At 45.2% G+C, this 19,227-nt stretch overlaps 1 protein-coding gene across 3 annotated transcripts; it reads left to right on the top strand.

The window, feature by feature from the left end:
• The first annotated feature begins 2,498 nt into the window (after positions 1 to 2,498).
• LOC138428196 (serpin B3-like) lies at positions 2,499 to 10,290 on the top strand. Of its 3 annotated transcripts, XM_069568606.1 has the most exons (9): positions 2,522 to 2,696; positions 3,323 to 3,503; positions 4,088 to 4,144; positions 5,895 to 6,023; positions 6,338 to 6,455; positions 6,925 to 7,014; positions 7,505 to 7,647; positions 7,942 to 8,097; positions 9,457 to 10,290. In XM_069568606.1, exons 2-9 carry the CDS (start codon positions 3,339 to 3,341, stop codon positions 9,859 to 9,861), a joined length of 1,263 nt encoding a protein of 420 aa, XP_069424707.1. In that variant the 5' UTR covers positions 2,522 to 2,696; positions 3,323 to 3,338; the 3' UTR covers positions 9,862 to 10,290. The 3 variants fall into 3 exon arrangements, with proteins under 3 accessions (XP_069424709.1, XP_069424708.1, XP_069424707.1); XM_069568608.1 differs by lacking the exon at positions 6,925 to 7,014 and having other exon boundaries at positions 2,499 to 2,696; XM_069568607.1 differs by lacking the exon at positions 6,925 to 7,014 and having other exon boundaries at positions 2,518 to 2,696; positions 3,314 to 3,503.
• Positions 10,291 to 19,227: the final 8,937 nt, after the last annotated feature.

Raw genomic sequence — 19,227 nt, 5'->3', positions numbered from 1 at the left:
TTCCACCCGTGACAAGGTCATGTGGCAGAGCTCTGATGGCAAGGCTAATCAGACCTCAGGTTTTCCCCCTGGAATTTCCTGAGCATCCACCAACCTCCCCCCCCCCCCGCCCCCCCCCAAATAAGAATCTGCCTGCTTTTCCACTCTTCTGATATTCTCTGGAAAAAAGTCAACTCAGGGCTTTAGTCTTCTGCATTTGAAAGGGATGTTTCAGTTAAACCCCCTCTGATAGCTCTCTAGCTTGCCTAACAGGTTCTCCTGGACCTCTTATAGCTTGTGAATTGCTTACAGCCCCCCAGCTGAGAGAGGCACAAAGCTTAAAAGCATCTTAAAGATACAGAGCCTTTTCTAAAGAGTTAAAAATTATATTGGTAGAGGGTTTTCACTGTTGACTCAATGACTGCTGCCAGGCCTCCATATTCTTTATCTTTTAGGCACCTGGGAGGATGTTAATCAATGTAAACGGGATATGGAAAAAGATATATAGTAGTTTTGATGTTAGCAACACTAGACTTTTGAGTTAATTACTTTTCTCTTTGTTATATATCACTGCACTCCTCTTGTGTCCTTGCTATGTAAGAATGTAACTTTATTTAGTGCTTTCTGAGAATGGCACCAGACTTTGGGAAGATCAACACAAATAAGTCTTCTGGTTGACAAACCCTTATCAGAAAAAAGGCTGTAAAATGTTAATTGGCCCTTTTGGCCAGAAGATGATGTAAATCACCTAAGACTTGTGTATACAATTAGGTATGCAGAGAGAAAAGCCTGGTTTTGATAAGAGTCTGGACTGCTAACGCTGCATAACTTTGTGTTACCCATTGATCTCCATGTTTTATCAAAAGTATAAACGGCCTTCTGAACAACAGAGGACGGAGCCAGTCGCTGGACTGGTTTCCCCCGTGTCTCTCTCTCTTTTTCTCCCTCTCCCTCCTTTTCCTCTTTACTTTAATTTCAGGCTGAATTCCCATCTGGGGCGTGGAGGCTCACCAAGTCTGCTTACTTGCCCTGGCTGTTAAGACCTGTGCAAAAGGGAGCCTAAGGCGAGGCACCCTTAGATATTCAAGCGAGCACTGGTGGCCCAACGTAGATGGTGCAAATTCCTTGTCTGGAATTTTATTGGTCTTCCGCGTAATCCAAGTTATTCAGCCCTCTTTCTCCACTTAATTTTCCTACTACACTATTTCTTCCTAATCTAATCTTATATTAATAAATAAATAAGTTTTCCTCGCCAACGCCATCCTCACTTCGAATTCCCTGGATCCACCGGGGCTGGACCCTGGCACTCAGCTTTCTTCACAGTCCAACTCTCACATCCACACATGACCACTGGAAAAACAATAGCCTTGACTAGATGGACTTTTGTTAGCAAAATAATGTCTCTGCTTTTGAATATGCTGTCTAGGTTGGTCATAACTTTCCTTCCAAGGAGTAAGCGTCTTTTAATTTCATGGCTGTAATTACCATCTGCAGTGATTTTGGAGCCCAAAAAATAAAGTCTGATACTGTTTCCACTGTTTCCCCATCTATTTCCCATGAAGTGATGGGACCAGATGCCATGATCTTCATTTTCTGAATGTTGAGCTTTAAGCCAACCTTTTCTCTGTCCTCTTTCACTTTCATCAAGAGGCTCTTTAGCTCTTCTTCACTTTCTGCCATAAGGGTGGTGTCATCTGCATATCTGAGCTTATTGATATTTCTCCCAGCAATCTTGATTCCATCTTGTGCTTCTTCCAGTACAGCGTTTCTCATGATGTACTCTGCGTATAAGTTAAATATGCAAGGTGACAATATATAGCTTGATGTACTCCTTTTCCTATTTAGAACCAATCTGCTGTTCCATGTCCAGTTCTAACTGTTGCTTCCTGACCTGCATATAGGTTTCTCAAGAGGCAGGTTAGGTGGTCTGGTATTCCCATCTCTTCATAATGGACCTCAATTTATTTTTCTGGTACATCTTTGTGTAAGAATGAGAAAACGGCCCCCTAGATGGCCCCTGAGAGCAGGTGACTCTGCAGGAAAAAGAGTTTCCCTTTGACCTTAGAGCTCAGGGCCCAGCTGGGTGGCTGTCAGGAGGATGGGGTCACAGGGAGGACCACAGCCAAGGTCCCACTTTTTGGGGAAGGCAACTGATACCTATTCTCCGCACATGGCTGAGACACTTTGCCAGTATCTCTTAAACTGAGAATTTGAAATATTTTCCTACTTGTGCAAATAATTCTCAAGGACATCGTCAGGTTGGCCCAGCTCTCAGAACATAAAATAGAAAATGTAAGCTATTTCATCACTTTTGTTAGAAGTAGTCTTAAGGACAATTCAACATGTAAGAGAAGACAGATTATTATGGGTTATGTCTGTTTGGAAATAGCAGCTCAAGGCATGTAAAGAAGTCAGAGCTTAACTGTACTGTCATTGGTCTTAGACACCTACAGGTATTTCCCAAGAGCTAGTGACTGCAGTTCTGTTTCTTCTGGCGATGAGAAGGAAGTAAAGGAATTGGACAATAGTCTAATCTTCACTCACAGAGACTGTGCTTGTGAAGGTGACAGTACCTGGTGAAGAAACCAGAAGTTGATCTACTTGAAATACCAGCTGCTTTGAGGCACTGGAGGCGGCTAGAGAGGGATATATCCAGGGCTGAGAGCTCCCAGCACACAGGCTTGCAGACTGCCTGCCCAGCTCCTCCCGGAACACAGGTAACTGCTTCCAGAATCTCTGTGTAGCTCCATGAATCCTTTCTGGAAATAGCAAGGATTAGGGTCTTTTTTCATCCTGCTCCTATCAATATTTCTTTGGATGGGGCTCTTCACTTATTCTGCCAGAGCAAAAGTGAAGCATCTTTTTCTCCTGATTTAGTTCTTAGATTATTTACTTACTTCCCAAAAAGTCTTGCTTCTTTGGAAGCACATGTGATCAGGGGTAGGACGTCTAAGACCCACAAATCCTTCAAGTAAGATCCTTCTACAGAGGAAGGTGCCTAATGGGAGATGGCTGAATGTTACCACATCAGTCTTTGCCTGGTGTCTGTTATAAATCATTTTTTACTCAGTCTTAATGCAATCACCAAGGAGGAAAAGATAAAGATATTCTATTACTTTTTCACAAATTTTCTTTAAAAACTAATTTCAATAGTCCTCTAATTATGAAATGCATACTGTTCATTTTAAAAGGCTTGAAAAGTAAGAAGACAAGAAATGCTGATTGCCAGAATCATGCAACCCACATATAGGGCATTAAAAAAAAATTATTACAGTATTACAGACTAGCCTTCCTTCACTAGAGTGATGATGAAATGCATCTGATGCTCTTCCAGGACTTCCAGACCACATCCAGCCACCATGAGTTCCCTCGGTAAAGCAATCATCCACCTTGCAATCGACCTGTTCCACCAGATCAGACAATCAGAGAAGGAGAACATCTTCCTGTCCCCTTTCAGTGTCTCGTCAGCCTTAGCCATGACTTACTTAGGGGCCCGAGAAAACACCGCATCCGAAATGGAGAAGGTAGGTGCAGCTGCCTTTCCGTCACAGGTCTGCGTGGTTTGTCTGCTGGCTGGTGTGCAGATGACCACAGGTCTGCCTGTCCCCGGTCCCACGGGAAGCTCAAGCAGCCCCACGACTTGGTGGGCACAGAGCGGGGCACACACTCTCCCGCAGGGCTACCCTCTGCTCCTGTGCCTGGACTTCTTCTGGGGGCTGGGATGAACCCCTACAATTGCCCAGGAACCAGAGGAGGCTTTAATGGAAGAGTTCACTGGAAGTGAGTCCCTGACTAAGATCCACGGGAGACATCTTTACGTGTTTCCTCAACGATTAATGTAAAACGAGACACGATCCTTTGAAGTGGACAGCGCTCAAGCAGCTTTGTGCTTTCCACACACAGACTGTGTTTTAAGGATGAAGCTTTCACTGGACAGTTCCGTGTGCTTTTTCTTTGTTTCCTCTTGAGTTTGTCTCTGTGAGGGGCATTTATTTGGTACACAGTTTTGTTTGTGGGCATTCTTTCGTCCTTCCGTTCTTTCTTTATCACTTCCTCTGATGTGTACAGATCGTTGCAGTCTCCTTGTCCCACTCCCTGTCTTCTCCAGGTCCTTCACTTCAGTGAAATCGCAGAGAACCCAAGAGGACAAGCTGCAGGAAATCCCGTGAGTCAGAGAGCTTTGGATGTGGAGGAGGTCATCTGTCCAAGAGGGTCATAGCTTAAACTGGGGATTTCAGATAAACTGGGAGAAGTCCATTTTTAGAGGTCATGCTAGGCAAGCTGGAGAGAATTGTTTCTCAGTTCACATGTGTGCGTGTGTGAAATCATTTCAGTTATGTCCTACTCTCTGTGACCCCATGGACTGTAGCCCTCCAGGCTCCTCTGTCCATGGGATTCTCCAGACAAGAATACTGCAGTGGGTTGCATGCCCGCCCTCAGGAGACCTTCCCGCCCCCAGGGGACCTTCCCGCCCCAGGGATCGAACCAGCATCTCTCATGTCTCCTGCATCAGCAGACAGGTTCTTTACCACTGGCACCATCTGGAAAGCCCTCTCATTTCACATTACATACTCATTTACTTCCCTGGTAGCTCAGACTGCAAAGCATCTGCCTGCAATGAGGGAGACCTGGGTTTGATCCCTGGGTCAGGAAGATCCCCTGGAGAAGGAAATGGAAACCCACTCCAGGACTCTTGCCTGGAAAACCCCATGGACGGAGGAGCCTGGTAGGCTACAGTCCGTGGGATCACAAAGAGTCAGACATGACTGAGCGACTTCACTTCACTTCACTTCACTTATTTACCTCATATCTTTGTTTTTCTGAAAGTAGAGAAGCATATGCTTAAAATCAGGGACTCAGAAACCTGAAGGAGCTTCAAATAGTGATCTGCTGTTCAGGAATGAGGAACACGGCAAAAATACAATGGCTCTCAGCCACAGTGATGTCATCCCAACTAGCCAGGGGCAATAAAAAGCTTGCTACATCGCATGCAAATACTTTCAGATAGGACAGCAGGACCAGGGTATGGAAACTCTGATTAAGGTTATATATTATTATATAGAATAAAAATAAGTATACTAATCACAATATGTTGCTATAATTGCATAGTTTTAATTAACTCAGATTAAGAGCAAAAAGCATATGATCAAGTGTATTATGGAGTGTTTTGGAAAATGAATGAGAGCTACGGTTTATCTAAATAGTCTAAAACTCTTAGCCAAAAGTGAGAGATTCTGAATTGAGACAAGCCTACATTGAAAACATTATCTGTATCTCCTTGGAGAAGTTTCTAAGCTCTCCGAGCTCTCCTGTGAATGGCACTGAAGACTTAGAGATGCTGAGGTACAGCTGTTCCCAGGCTCTCTGGCACCCACTGTTCCTACACTGGGAAGTGTGGCCGTCACAGTGAAGAACCACAGATCACAGTCAACAGGTCTTAGAAGGTAATCCCTCAAAGGACTGTAACAGGGCATCGAATCACAACATAGGACAACATACAGATCTCATGTTCTCACACAGCTGATGACTGTTAGGAATCCTCTGCGGCTCTAGCCCTTCAGGAGCTTCTGTTCAGCTGAGACCTTCACCCTAACTATTGGAGATAACTTAGGGACAGTGCACTGATGGAACGCTGATGCTTCTCTGAGCGACTGAACTGAACTGAGCTGAGCTGATGCATCTCTAGTTCAGCAGAGGAAAGGCTGGAATGTGTTAGAGCAGGGAGGGAGAGCTACCTGGAAGATTTAATGTAAAGACTGGGAAAGCTAATTCCAGTAACACGCGCCAATTAGGGGAAGTAACAACAACCATCATCCCCGGGGATACCTCCCTCTAGACAGGGATCCAAAAGACCCTGGGGGTGTAGAGTTCACACTGACAGAGAATCCAGTGAGCTCACTTTTTGGTGTTTGAAGGTTGAAAAGCCAGGAAATATTCATCATCACTTTCAAAAGCTTCTGACGGAATTAAAGAAATCCACTGATGCCTATGAGCTGAGGGTCGCCAACAGGCTCTATGGAGAAAAGGAGTTTCCGTTTCTCCAGGTGAGTTTCCTCATCTGTCACACCTTTAGTCTGCATGCCGGGTCCTCGGGCCCCAGCTCCTAATGGAGGGGGAGGGGTGCAGAGGAGCCTGGGAACCCGCACGGGGGCATTACCCCCAGGGGCCGGGCTCCCCAGCCACAACCCCACCCGCTGGAGTGTCCAGAGGCTGATAGCACACCAGTGAGGCGGGGCTGGGCATGGGCTTGTGAACTCTGCTTGATCAGGATTTAGCACATCGCATTTAATTCGGGAATCCCGACATGGTTACTGATAAATCACTTTTCATTCCTGCTTTCTTCCTGCTCATGTCACAGGAATACATGGATAATGTTCAGAAATTTTATCTGGCCAGTGTGGAATCTGCCGATTTTAAAAATGCTGCAGAGGAAAGTCGAAAGATGATTAACTCCTGGGTGGAGAGCCAAACCAATGGTAGGTTATGAGTCACTCATTTAAAGTCACCACTGAGTCCCCGCTGTGTGTGAACACAGTGTGGACCCTGCCCAGGCTTCCAGGAGCAGGGGTGAGACGAGATCAAGGAGGGTGGGGAGTCCTGCAGGGGGCGGACGGTCCACGTCAGTGCGGAGAGACCCGGGCGGGGGTGCTCCCAGGACCAGCCCCCTGCAGGCACAGCTGAGTCTGGAAGACAGTGTCTTGTAGATCCCAAGTTTCTGCTCAGACTTCAGGGTGATTCATAAGTTTTCCTTTCAATTAGAGGCTTAACTTCTGGATTATGATTCCTCAAGAGAAGATATTAGAAAGGGTCCCTTTGTTAATCGGGAAACAATCTTCTCTCCCCCAAACCACCCTTTCTGCAGAAATGACCCCCTGCAGTAGGAGGTGCCTGGCCCACGTCCCCCTCCCACAGGACTGTCATAGGTGTCCTCCCCTCCCGGGACAGGTGGCTGGACAAAATCTCCCTGCTCGAAACAGAGGGCTAACCTGCAGCAACTCAACGTGGAGAATGAAGACGAAGACTCCTCAGGGAATGGTGTCTGCCGCGTGCTCCAGATTACTGCGTGCATGTTGATTGTCCAGAAGAATATTCTGGCTACTTCTTCAGAATATTGAGCTCAAGTTTGAAAAGACAGAGAGGGAGGAAGGGAGGAAGAACAGGGGAATGCGCGCAGGCTGGAGGAAGCAGGAGAGGACCCAGGGGGCAGTGGGGGGGGGGGGGCGCAGGAATGTGACTTGTGGAAACCATATCTAGAATCAGTGCATCAGGGTTCCTTGTGACATGACTGCAGCCCCCACACACACACACTGAACGCCTTCCCAGGCAGGAGCAGGGGCGTCTCCGTGAGGGCGGCTCCATGAGGCCGGGGCCATGAGCAAAGCCTCACCTGGTGGACCGCTGGGCATGCGGTCCCTCACGGGCTGACTCGTGCGAGTATTTAATCATCACTTGCAACTTTCAAAGCATCTGACAGACAAGCCACTCGTGCCTTTCACGACAGACCTTTGGTTTTCTGTCTTTGCAGAAAGAATCAAGGGTCTGTTTCCCAAAGACTCTCTCGACAGCACCACTGTTCTGGTTCTGGTGAACGCCGTCTATTTCAAAGGGCAGTGGAACCAGAAATTTCAGGAAGAAAGTACCGCGGAGGAAAAGTTTTGGCTGAACAAGGTATTGTCCGTAATTAATTTATAATAATGTAACATAGCTCTGTGTAGAATGTGAAAGTTAAATACATATTTGATCGTTTCTTCTATAACTGCTAGTAGAAGTAGAATTTTTCAAGGCTCTTTTTTCACCTTTATTTAGTTGGTAATAGTTGAAGAAACTCTTGTCTCTAATTCAGATTTCCCAGACCATCTCTTAGAAGGAAGATGAGTTTGGTATCTCAATAAGATTATCTTTTTTTTTCTCTTTTGGACTAATGCCCATTTAGCATTTTTTTGCCACATGAATTTATTGCAGGATACAAGCAAACCTGTGCAGATGATGAAACAAACCAGTCACTTCAATTTCGTGTCACTGGAGGACGTGCAAGCCAAGATCCTGGAAATCCCGTACAAAGGCGGAGAGCTGAGCATGCTGGTGCTGCTGCCCAGTGAAGCGGACGGTCTGCAGGAGGTGAGGCCTGGCGTTTACAGGGCTTCACGCCGTTGCTTACGCTGCTGGCGGCACAGGGCCCGTGTGGGCTGCTCACGGAGGCAGTGCTCACAGAATGCTGGCGATGCGCCAGGAGAGCAAAACACTAGCGCGTGTCGTTTCTTCTCTGTTGAGTCTAATGGAACGTCGTGAAGGAGAACTTGGCCTCCTGCGACTTTCCAAAAACACAGCCCTTCCGGTGTGATGCGGAAGAGTGTGTAGAGAACCTTAACTTCACAGGACCCAGCAATATTCTGAGAAACCTAGAATATCACTCCAAGAAACAATATGCTTGGCTCACACAGTAATATTTTGCAGCCATCAAAACTTCACCTATTCCAGTCTATTCATTTGAAGACAGGGGAAACTAAAAGTCAAATGCAGATGACTCACGGAAAATATACGCAAATTCACTCACGAACAGAATCAAACAAAGTAAAACAATGCTGAGCTCCATTCTGCAGACTGAACCCCATGCTTCGTAGAGAGGAGACAAACCAACCCATCCTGATGCTCACTTTCTATTTAGAAGTATTCTCTCAGAGTTATTGGAGCCTCACTGCTGGGAATTAAAAAGAAGTGAATCTTCCTTTCAGCATTGTTATATTGGTTCAAGATAATTTGTAAAGAAACCGATAACAATATCTGGCATATAAACGTCATTCCATAAATGGCCATCTGCAACTACTCTAATAGCCAGTGATGCTGAATTTGCAGTGAACTTGTCACACAAAAAATATACATGCGGCAGCTTAGGGACTAACACACAAGGCTTAAAAGTATTGATTAAGTAAACACACACACTGAATCTCTACTTAATGGTGGTTTCATGCAACAATTTAATCTTGATTAGAGAAACATGTCTATACAGGAAAAGTTTTCAAATAAGTCAAGCAAGTTAAAGGAATAATAATGGGTTGTACACTATAATTATATCATGCAAAAACTGCACAGAAAGACATTAACAAGACAAGACTATTTGAAAATGAGACATGTAGTGATCTGGTAACTTAAGACGTGAAGATATATAGTTCATCTTTTACAAAATAAATTTATTTAATGGTTCTGCTGTTATGCATGGGTATATATACACATATATATACAGAAGGCTCAGTTTATCACATAAATATTACAAAATATTCAGCTTATACAATGAGATTACATGCAATATATAAATATTATATGTATATAGTATAGTGAGTTTATATGTATAATACAACTGAACCTCCTGTGTTCATGTTTACTGTGCAGATAATTGTTTTCCAGACATTTCAATCCGAGGTTAGGTGGGCCCCATGACCGCTGAGAATCCTGACAGTTGTTCCTTTTCCACTGTTCCAGCTTGAAGACCAGCTCACTGCTGAGAAGCTAATAGCGTGGACGAGCCCACAGAATATGGGGAAGAGACAAGTGGACTTACACCTGCCTCGGTTTAAAGTGGAAGAGAGCTACGACCTCGTGCCCAAACTGAAAGCCCTGGGGATGGTGGACGCCTTCCATGATGGGGCCGCCGACTTCTCGGGCATGACCGGGAGACGCGATCTGGTGGTGTCGACGGTCGTCCACAAGTGCTTTGTGGAGGTGACCGAGGAGGGCACGGAGGCCGCGGCTGCTACTGATGTAGAAATTATTACAAGAGCAGGAAGAAATTCTGAGAGTTTCCGCTGTGATCACCCTTTCCTGTTCCTCATCAAGCACATCAGGACCAACAGCATCCTCTTCTGCGGCCGAGTCTCTTCCCCTTAGACGGCCTTGGCCAGCGGCCACACTCGGGGCATTCAGAGAGCTGTTCCCGGAGCGCGAATGCTGGTGCAACAGGCTCCCTTGGATCCATTCTCCTTTCCAAGCTCACGGTCACCTCTGAGAATATAGTCACTGAAAGAGCGCGTCTGCCCTTCTCCTCTCTTCCCACAAACACATGCAGACCTGCTCTGTTTCCGCACGGAAGCTCGCATTTGGACAAAATCTTCAACTTATGGTAAAAGGATATACCAATATTCTATCTTCACTTAACTTTGAAATAATCTATCTGCTGTTTCAAAAATCACATCTATTAGTCAAATCTACTCAGCTAGACCTCCACAATTATTGGAGTTTAAGTGACATGGGGGACACTCACAAGCTGAAAATGTCTGCTCTTATGAAGCAGGTGGTCAATAAAACAGTGCTTTTCCAGTTTACTCGGTGCTTTTCTCTTTCTTCCTTCTTCCTTTTCAACAAAGTGCAAGTGGCCTGCCACACATTGGAAAGATAATTTGGAAACATATGAATTTATAAGAAGAAAAGTTCAAAACCAGAGTAGAGCATGATACGCCTGAAGAAAAAGGCTGGAACCAGAATGTGAGAGAATCACGGCCCGTGTTAAGGTCTGGCCCCCTCAAATATTGGAAGGAAAGTGAAGCAAGGAAAGCTCTCCTGCCTTACTGGTGGGGACACAAGAGGGTGTGACTTTGGGCTTCCCAGGTGGGGCAGCAGTAAAGAACCTACCTGCAGATGCAGGAGACGCAAGGGATGTGGGTTTAATCCCTGGGTCGGGAAGATCCCCTGAAGAAGGAAATGGCAATCCACTCCAGTGTTCTTGCCCAGAGAACCCCGTGGACAGAGGAGCCTGGCGGGCTACAGCCCGTGGGGTCACAGAGAGTCGGACACGGCTGAGCGCCTGAGCATGCAGTCGTAACTTGGAAGTGAACGCAAACAACTGAGTGGGACCTTCCTGGTCACAAAGTCCTTTTCTGGTCCCAGTTGTTATTCGTAAGAAAAAGGTTTTAGCCTCCTAGGTTTTCCTGAGTACCAAAGTGAAAGTCGCTCAGTTGTGTCTGACTGTTTGTGACCCCACGAACTATACAGTGTTAGGACCAAACTGAAGCCAGGACAGGCTCTAAGGGGCAGGCTAGGCCTGAGAAAAGCTGAGGCTCTGGGAATTCCCGCAGGCAGTGTAGCTCAATCAATCAGAAAAAATCCCCATAGCCCCCCGCCCACGCCAGACCTGAGCCAATCCAGATAGGGATGCAAGGTTTAAAAGTCCCACGCACACGTTCAGTTTAACCAATCAGCTATGCTGTTACAGAAACAAAGAACCGTCTGTATAAAAGTATATGTGATTCAGAACTCGGGGCCCTTGTGAGATTCCACTGTGCTGGATGAAACCTGGGCCCTGGCTCGAGCTAGCAATAAACCCCTTTATGCTTTTGCATTGCTGTGGACGTCTTATTCTCTCAGTTTTGGGGACTCAGACTCTGGGCATAACATTTGGGGGCTCGTCCGGGATCCCTTTAACTGGGAAGAATAACACTCCCGCGGTAGAGGGGGTTTCCTCACTTGGAGAAAAGCTATCTGAACACCGGTGTTGAGTTTGCTTAGCCAGTGTAAGACCGAGGCCCAGCTTACGCACTGGAAGGCAGCTGGCTCTGGTGAGAAGAAAGCTCTTGTCAGGCTTAATCAGGGACGAATTAGTCGTCTTAGCCGGCGTAAGGCCGAGGCCGGGCATCGTGCTGGGAAGGCGGCTGGCTCTGGAAGACCTAGCGCTGTGTTCTCGGCCGAGGTTTGTCTCCTCTGTTCGTCGCATCTTTGTGTGTGCCGGCATTGCCGCTGCTCTCTGTGTGTTCGTCTTGTCTCCTGTGTTCTATCCCGTAATCATGGGGCAAGAGACTTCCACTCCGTTGTCCCTTAGGACTGACCACTTTTCTGATTTTAAGTCTAGAGCACAGAATCTATCGGTGCTGGTGAAGAAGAACAAATTAATAACTTTTTGCAGCGCAGAATGGCCGACCTTCCACGTAGGCTGGCCCTCAGAAGGCACCTTTGACTTGGGAACTGTACACCAAGTCCAAGATATCGTCTTCCGACCGCGGATCGGACACCCTGACCAAGCCCCCTCCTTGGGTAAAACCTTTTTGCCTCAACAGGGATTTTCTACCCCTCAGGTGTTGGCGACACATGTAAGGAAAAAAAAAAAAAATCTCAAGGAGCCTGAACCAAGGGCGCCGCTATATGCCCCATCTTGCAGGGGGACTGTTAGGGGAGGCACACTGATTGAGACCACCCCACCCTGGCCAGGCACCGTAGTAACCATCTGCATGAGTTGCTTTATGACAGGGGATCCTGATTAGGAATGCGGAACTAATAAGCCTCCACCAACCGGAAGAGTTCTGGAAAGATTTAAAGGAGACACCGCCTGTACATTGTGAGCCACGCGGCGGAGCAGCTCTCCTGGGTTTCCTTACCCTGCTGCCCTCCACCCGGGTGCCCTTTCCCAATAAAATCTCTTGCTTTGTCAGCACATACGTCTCCTCAGACAATTCATTTCCGAGTGTTAGGCAAGAGCCCAGTTTCGGGCCCTGGAAGGGGTCCCTCTTCCTGCAACAAGTGGTGACTCTGGCGGGATTCTTCTTCGCCGAGACTGACATCCTGACCACTCGGGGTGCTCAGGGGCCAGCTTGCCTGCCAACGGACCAGACCCAGCGGCCGCAACGGGGACCCTTTTGTCCCTGGTCTCCTCCTGACGCGGACAACTGGCCAGAGTGCCCCGGCCAGTAAGAAACAAGAAAGTTTATTGATCTCTCTCCCCTTCCCTCTCTGTTTCCTCTCCTTAACCCTTCCTATCCTTCCCTGTTTTTCCAGTCCCCTGGTCCTAGACGCAGAAATCTGGTCAAAGGGCCCTCAGCCTGAGCTGAGGATTGGAGACTGATTACCTCCTCTTGGCAGGAAACTCAAATTCTGGTTCCGATTTTTGGTAGGGCCGAGTTCCAGTCCTCCCTTCTCTGGAAGCCCAGGGAAAAGTCCCGTAAGGCCTGGGTGTCTGTAGGTGGCAGGAGACGTCAGTAAGTCCACCCCTTTTGCCCCCTCTCCCGCCTCCTCCCCCTTCTTCTTTCAACCTGGCTTCCTTTCCTCCCTTAAAATCTTTGATGTTACGGAAAGGCTTGGTGAGCTACAGTCCACAGGTCGCAAACAGTCTGATACGACTGAGCGACTTCACCTTCACTCTGATGAAGACTGCCGGGTTTGTATGTGTGTGTTTTAACTCTGTGACCTGAAGGTTTTCGATGGCCATTTTGCTTTGTCTGGCCACCATGTGGTTGAGACCTGCTGCCATTTGTTAGACCTTGATTTTCTTTCCCTGTGCCTTGAGACCAGGGCTCTTAAGAACACTTATCTAGACTATCTCTAACTCCTGACACTGAGAAGAAAAAAAAGGACTTAAAGCTAAATCTTGCACTGTGTCTGTCTAAATATGTCTTGGTATGTCTCTGTCTCTGGATAATATTTTTGAGGTTAATTTGTGTATGAGATCTATTTATTTGGCTTAAAAAAAAGGTAAGCACTTATAAATCAAGTAATTCTAAATTAAACAATAAATTCCAGGTTCATGTAAACTGGGAAATATTCAATGTTAAATACCTGATATTAATGTTTTTTTGTTGACCTATTTAATATAGACATGTCTTAGAGTACTTAACATTAAATATATATATTTTTTCATTGTACCTAGGTTTAATATGTTAAATATTATATCTGTTACAATTTTGTCAACAAGAAAATTACCTCAAGTAAAAAACTTCAAAAAAAAATGTAAATGAGATATGAGCTTTTAGACAGACTCTATTAAGAATAATTATGCTTTAGGAATGTCTGTCTGAAATAGTCTGTCCAAATTGGGGTAACTTGAATTGGGTTGTGCTAAACTAAGTGATGGAAATTCACTGACTAGCTAGCTCATTTCCAAATAGAGTAAAATTTTGAAACATTTATTACTGAACATTAGTTTCCTCTTACAAAGAAGCTAAAGAAATTTGGGACTGTTAATGACTAAAAATGAGCTGGCGCAAAAACTTGAATTTGGCTTTTCTCTCTGTTAAAAGGACACACTTTCTTCAGATGTTGAACTGCATTTGACAATAGATTTAAGTTCATTTGCCTCTTAAATGGTCTGTTCTGTATTTGCCTCTGAAATCCCATACTGTTACTTTGGCTGAGTGAATAGCTATTGCTTCACAGTGACCTATAGTCCCATCCGACTGAGTGCTCGAAACCTTTCTGATATTTGTTGACAAAACTTACTAAATCATTCTATGAAGCACTTTTGGCTTCTAGCTGACTTTGGGGTGCTTCAGAGGGCCCCTGAAGCATCCCAAAGAGAGATATTAAACTGTGTTTATTTGGTTGGTTAAATTACATAAAAAAAGATTATCAAATGAGTAATAAATCTGCTCATATTATAATGTAGGGTAAAATTACTAATACAGATATCCTAAAAATTATATGGAGTTTTTAACATTCTGATATGTCCTGGTATTTTAATGGAAAACCTGATGACTTCACAAAAGTTAGCAAAAAGACTGAATGAACCAGTGAATATGCTTATAACTTTTATGGTTTCTATCTGAAAAATTATGGGGTTAAATCTTATGTTTTCAGGGAGTAGGGAAAATCTTCCTCTCAAACTAATTATGATAATACGTTGGTAAAATTAAACATTATAAACAAAACAATTATATTTTCTATCTGACTCCTCCAAAAATTGGAAGTTCTTAAGTTCCCAGTAAGCTTATCAAATGAGTTAGGAAGTTTATCTCATGGATACAAAAATCTCAAGAAATTTTTGAGACCTTAAAAAGGGAAAAATTCACCTAGATTTGTTAGGCAAAATCTGTGATAAGCCTTTGGTGTGAGTTTCTCAGCCCTGTTTTATTTTAAAAGTTCAGTCTGAGACTCTATAAATATTTCAGCAAAATAAAAAGCCTATAATCAATTATGGTTATAAAAATCATCAGACCAAAATCAGTGAGAACAGACCTATTTTGCAAACAAACTAGCCTTAATTTGGTTATATTTAATAAAAATAAGGGTAACTTTAAAGAGAAAAAGATATTTCAAAATGTTAAATCCCAGTTTGTTAATGGAGGTCTGCATCTAGTAAGACTCATCTCTTAGATAGTTCTTTGCTGTTATGTGATGTTAATGTAAAATTTAATCAAATTCTTGAAGAACACCCTAAGTTTGTTTCTGAAGCTTATCTCAGTAATCTATCTTTGGATGAAGATCACATGCCTCATGACCTGCAACCAGGACTGGGAAAAGACATAATTTAAGGGACTGTCTCCAACATGGAGGGAAAGACTTTTTTATCAGGAGAAACTACACTACACCAGGATGAGAAGACGACGACATCAGAGGGAGACAGCTTCCCCGAGATGCTGGACCTGAGTCGTATGATCATTTATGTTTCCTTGACTTCTTAGGCCTTTGCATATAAGTCAGATGCTTTTCTATCATAGGCCTGATCCTATGCTAGTTTCAAAATCAATCCAATTGTTGGGTTTGTGGCCAATAACCTGTGTCTAGTTCTGGGTTATCTTGGTAAATTTCTCTACTACCAGACTCTAACTGGTTGGCCCTGAGAAAATTTACTTAAAAATTAAATCATACTAAAGATAATCAGTCTAGTGACACTAGAAAACTGGGCTATGTGCCTTATAGATGGTGCCAATATATAATTTCCCTGGAAGATAAAGACTCTACAGGGCAGACTAAGTCAGAGGACCTGAGATATACTGGGCTACATCTAATGGAAGCTCTTAACATAAGTCTTACTTGTGGCTTTCCTAATACTGCTGGCTATGTTATTTGTATTTCACCTGTTTTACAAAATTGCTGTTTCTTACACTGTGTGTGTGTGAGGCCTCTAATAGAATAATATATAGTCCCATATGAGATCAATGATGGTAACAGTGTAACTCTAGATATGGCAAGAAGCAACAAGAGGGAATATTTTCCTGGACCTAGTAAGACAGATGGTCCAGAGAATTTTAGATACTGTTTCATGGTCTAGTCCAGCAACAGCACATTGAGTGGCCTGTTTACCTGAAAATGGACACTCTCAGCACCCTGGGATAAAATGGTCATGAAGTGCCCCCCTCATGATCATGGTCAAGTTTATGAGCAAAAAGGGGCTCTGCCAACTGAAGACTGACACTCACCATCTGCATCCACAAAGACTGAATCACGGCCGCTGCAACTGCTGACTTTTAACGCCCCTGAAAGGAGTTCAGGGTAAAAATCAGGAATGAGGCACTCTGTGCTCTGGAAAAAAAAAAAAAAAAACTGGCAAAACAGGCCATCAGATAGATCTTTTCAGGAAAAGATTTTATGAGTCCCAATTCTTGCATCTTCTCATATCTAGAAAAACACTGTCATTAATGGTAAAATCTGCTTTGGCTATTAAAAAATAGTTTACAATTAAAAGTCAAAATAGAGTAGCTATGGTTCAGATATCCTGGAAAATAACTGGGTGATGCTATGGGTGTACTTCCAGATTAGAGCTTGTATTGCTCCAAGCTGGGGCAGTCCTGTGCCCCATTTGGACAGGAAGTTATCATAGTCATTGTTGTCTAGTTCCCTAAAATTAAAACTGAGCGAGACTCTGTGGGGCTCTGGAGTACAGATCTGCTCCGTGTTCTCCATTTCTTATCTGTAGGATATAGACTTTGTTCAGCCTCCTTGGCCTTCCCTGAGTTCCAAAGCGTGGATTCAAACAATCGCTCCTCAGGGAAGGGCGGGGATACAAAATCAGAAACAATCAAAGGCTGGTGCAGCCTCCAGACGGAGTCCCGGCTCCTACTCAGAGAAACATGCGTAGCAGTGCCTTTGAGCCCCCACCCAGGTGGAGGATGGCGACTTCAGACTGAACACAAGATTCCTAGAGCACAGCTCTGTTGCCTCACCACCAACCAATCAGAAGGGGTCACAAAGCCTGCAACCCTCACCCCAAATGCTGCCTTCTGTTTCCGGGGACCAGAGATGACCCTCCTGTTAGGTCTCCTGTTTGGCCCTCGTCTACTTCATCTCTGAGAGGGGCCAACTAAATTGCTGCAACTAGGAGGGTGGAAGCTGGTTTCAGATGTGAAAAACCCCAACTCAGATCAGGTGGAGAGACTTCTGCTCTGCTAGGCAGGCCTGCGCCCGTGCACAGCAGGAAGAAGTTAGAGAAGAAAGAGACCTCCGCCCCAATTCCCAGATAGTATCTCAAGTATGAAGTCTCTCAGGGGGCCCATGTGCTGCGTTAGGGGAAAAACGTTGTTTTTATATGAATCACTCAGGGGTAATCAGGGAGTCCCTGGCCAAGATAAGAAAATGGCTAAATCAAAAAAAAAAAAAAGAGAGAGAGAGAGAAAAGCCTCGAAATTAATTTGAGTCCTGGTTCCAACAGTCCCTGTGGCTAACAACACTAATTTCTACCCTACTCGGACCGCTCATTATACTCCTACTCATTCTAAATTTTGGCCCATGTATTTTAAATAAATTGATAATCTTTGTAAAAAAAAAAAAAACAAATCAGTACCGTTCACGTAATGGTACTGAGGCAACAATATCAGGCAGTGTCTCAGAATGGAGAGGAAGATTCCTCTCAAGGATAAAAAGACAGGGGGGAATGTTAGGACCAAACTGAAGCCAGGACAGGCTCTAAGGGGCAGGCTAGGCCTGAGAAAAGCTGAGGCTCTGGGAATTCCCGCAGGCAGTGTAGCTGGACCAATCAGAAAAAAATCCCTGTAGCGCCTCCCCCCCCCCCGCCCACGCCAGACCTGAGCCAATCCATAGGGATGTGAGGTTTAAAAGTTCCGTGCGCGCGCACGGTTTAACCAATCAGCTATGCTGTTACAAAAACAAAGAACCGTCTGTATAAAAGTATATGTGATTCAGAGCTCCGGGCCTTTGTCTAATTCCACTGTGCTGGATGAAACATGGGTCCTGGCTCGAGCTAGTAATAAACCCCTTTATGCTTTTGCATTGCTTCGGACGTCTTATTCTCTCAGTTGTGGGGACTCGGACTCTGGGCATAACATAACAGTCCATAGAATTCTCCAGGCCAGAACACTGGAGTGGGTAGCCTTTCCCTTCTCCAGGGGATCTTCCCAGCCCAAGGACTGAACTGGGGTCTCCAGCATTGCAGGCAGAATTTTGACCAACTAAGCTATGAGAGAAGCCCTTGAGTAACAAAGGGCGGATTCATTCAGCTGCTGACCAGGCAAGGGAGGAAGTGCAGAAACAAAGAGGGCAATTAAGAGACTAGAGCGCAACATTAAAGTGGGATCCTGGTTCCCCCTCAAGGGATATACCTACAAAACCTGTTTGAGCTTTTTTGCAGGAACTAAGCCCCCACCCCAAGCGGAGGATGGTAACTTCCTTCTGGCTGAGCAAAATTTTCCTAGAGCACCACCCTGCTAACAACTAATTGGAAGAGAATCATATGCCCTGCAGCGCTCACCCCAAATTTTGCTTACAAAAAGTTCTCCCTCCAAATTATTGGGGAGTTCAGAGTTTTTTGTTTTTTTGTGTTTTTTAGCCCAAGCCATTCATTCTCCTTGCTTAGTCCTTCAATAAACCTTTCTCTGCTCCAAACTCTGATGTTTCAGTTTGACCTCTCTCTGATGGGGCACACAAACGTGTTTGACTCAGACAGTAAAGAATCCACCTTCAATGCCGGAAACTCGGGTTCAAACCCTGAGTCGGGAAGATCCCCTGGAGCAGGAAGTGGCAACCCACTCCAGTACTCTTCCATGAAAAATTTCTTGGACAGAAGAGCCTGGCGGTGTACCATTGATGGAGTTGGACTGAGCGATTGGTACACAAACACACACAAGGATAGAAACTGTCAGACTATATTTAAAAAGCAAGAATCAGTATAATAAAGAGTCTGACTCATTTTTGACAATTGACTATTGACAACGTTCTGTGGTTTAGTCACTGAGTCGTGTCCGACTCTTTGCGACCCATGGACTGTAGCCCAGCAGGCTCCTCTGTCCACGGGATTCTCCAGGCAAGACTAGGGTGGGGTTGCCATTGCCTTCTCCTCACAACGTTCTAGTCCCACCCCTGTTTGTTTCCGTCTAACCACCCCCACCCTACACACACGCACACACACACACACACACACACACACAAAACTAAGCCAGCTGGCAAGGAAAGGCCTGGAGCTCCCTCCCCCGGTACCTGCAGGAAATGCAAGCCAGGCGACCTGACGGTGCCCAGGAGCCCTCCCCCAGGCCAGCTCCTAACCGTGGTCAAGCCCTGCAGGCTCTCGCAGCCAGGAACCCTGCCACAGGCTCCCCAGAAACC

The sequence above is a fragment of the Ovis canadensis genome, chromosome 23 (genome assembly GCF_042477335.2).
Source record: "Ovis canadensis isolate MfBH-ARS-UI-01 breed Bighorn chromosome 23, ARS-UI_OviCan_v2, whole genome shotgun sequence".
NCBI classification, from domain to species: Eukaryota; Metazoa; Chordata; class Mammalia; order Artiodactyla; family Bovidae; genus Ovis; species Ovis canadensis.
The sequence above is the reverse complement of the archived record's forward strand: the minus strand, read 5'-3'. Positions and strand labels throughout refer to the sequence as shown.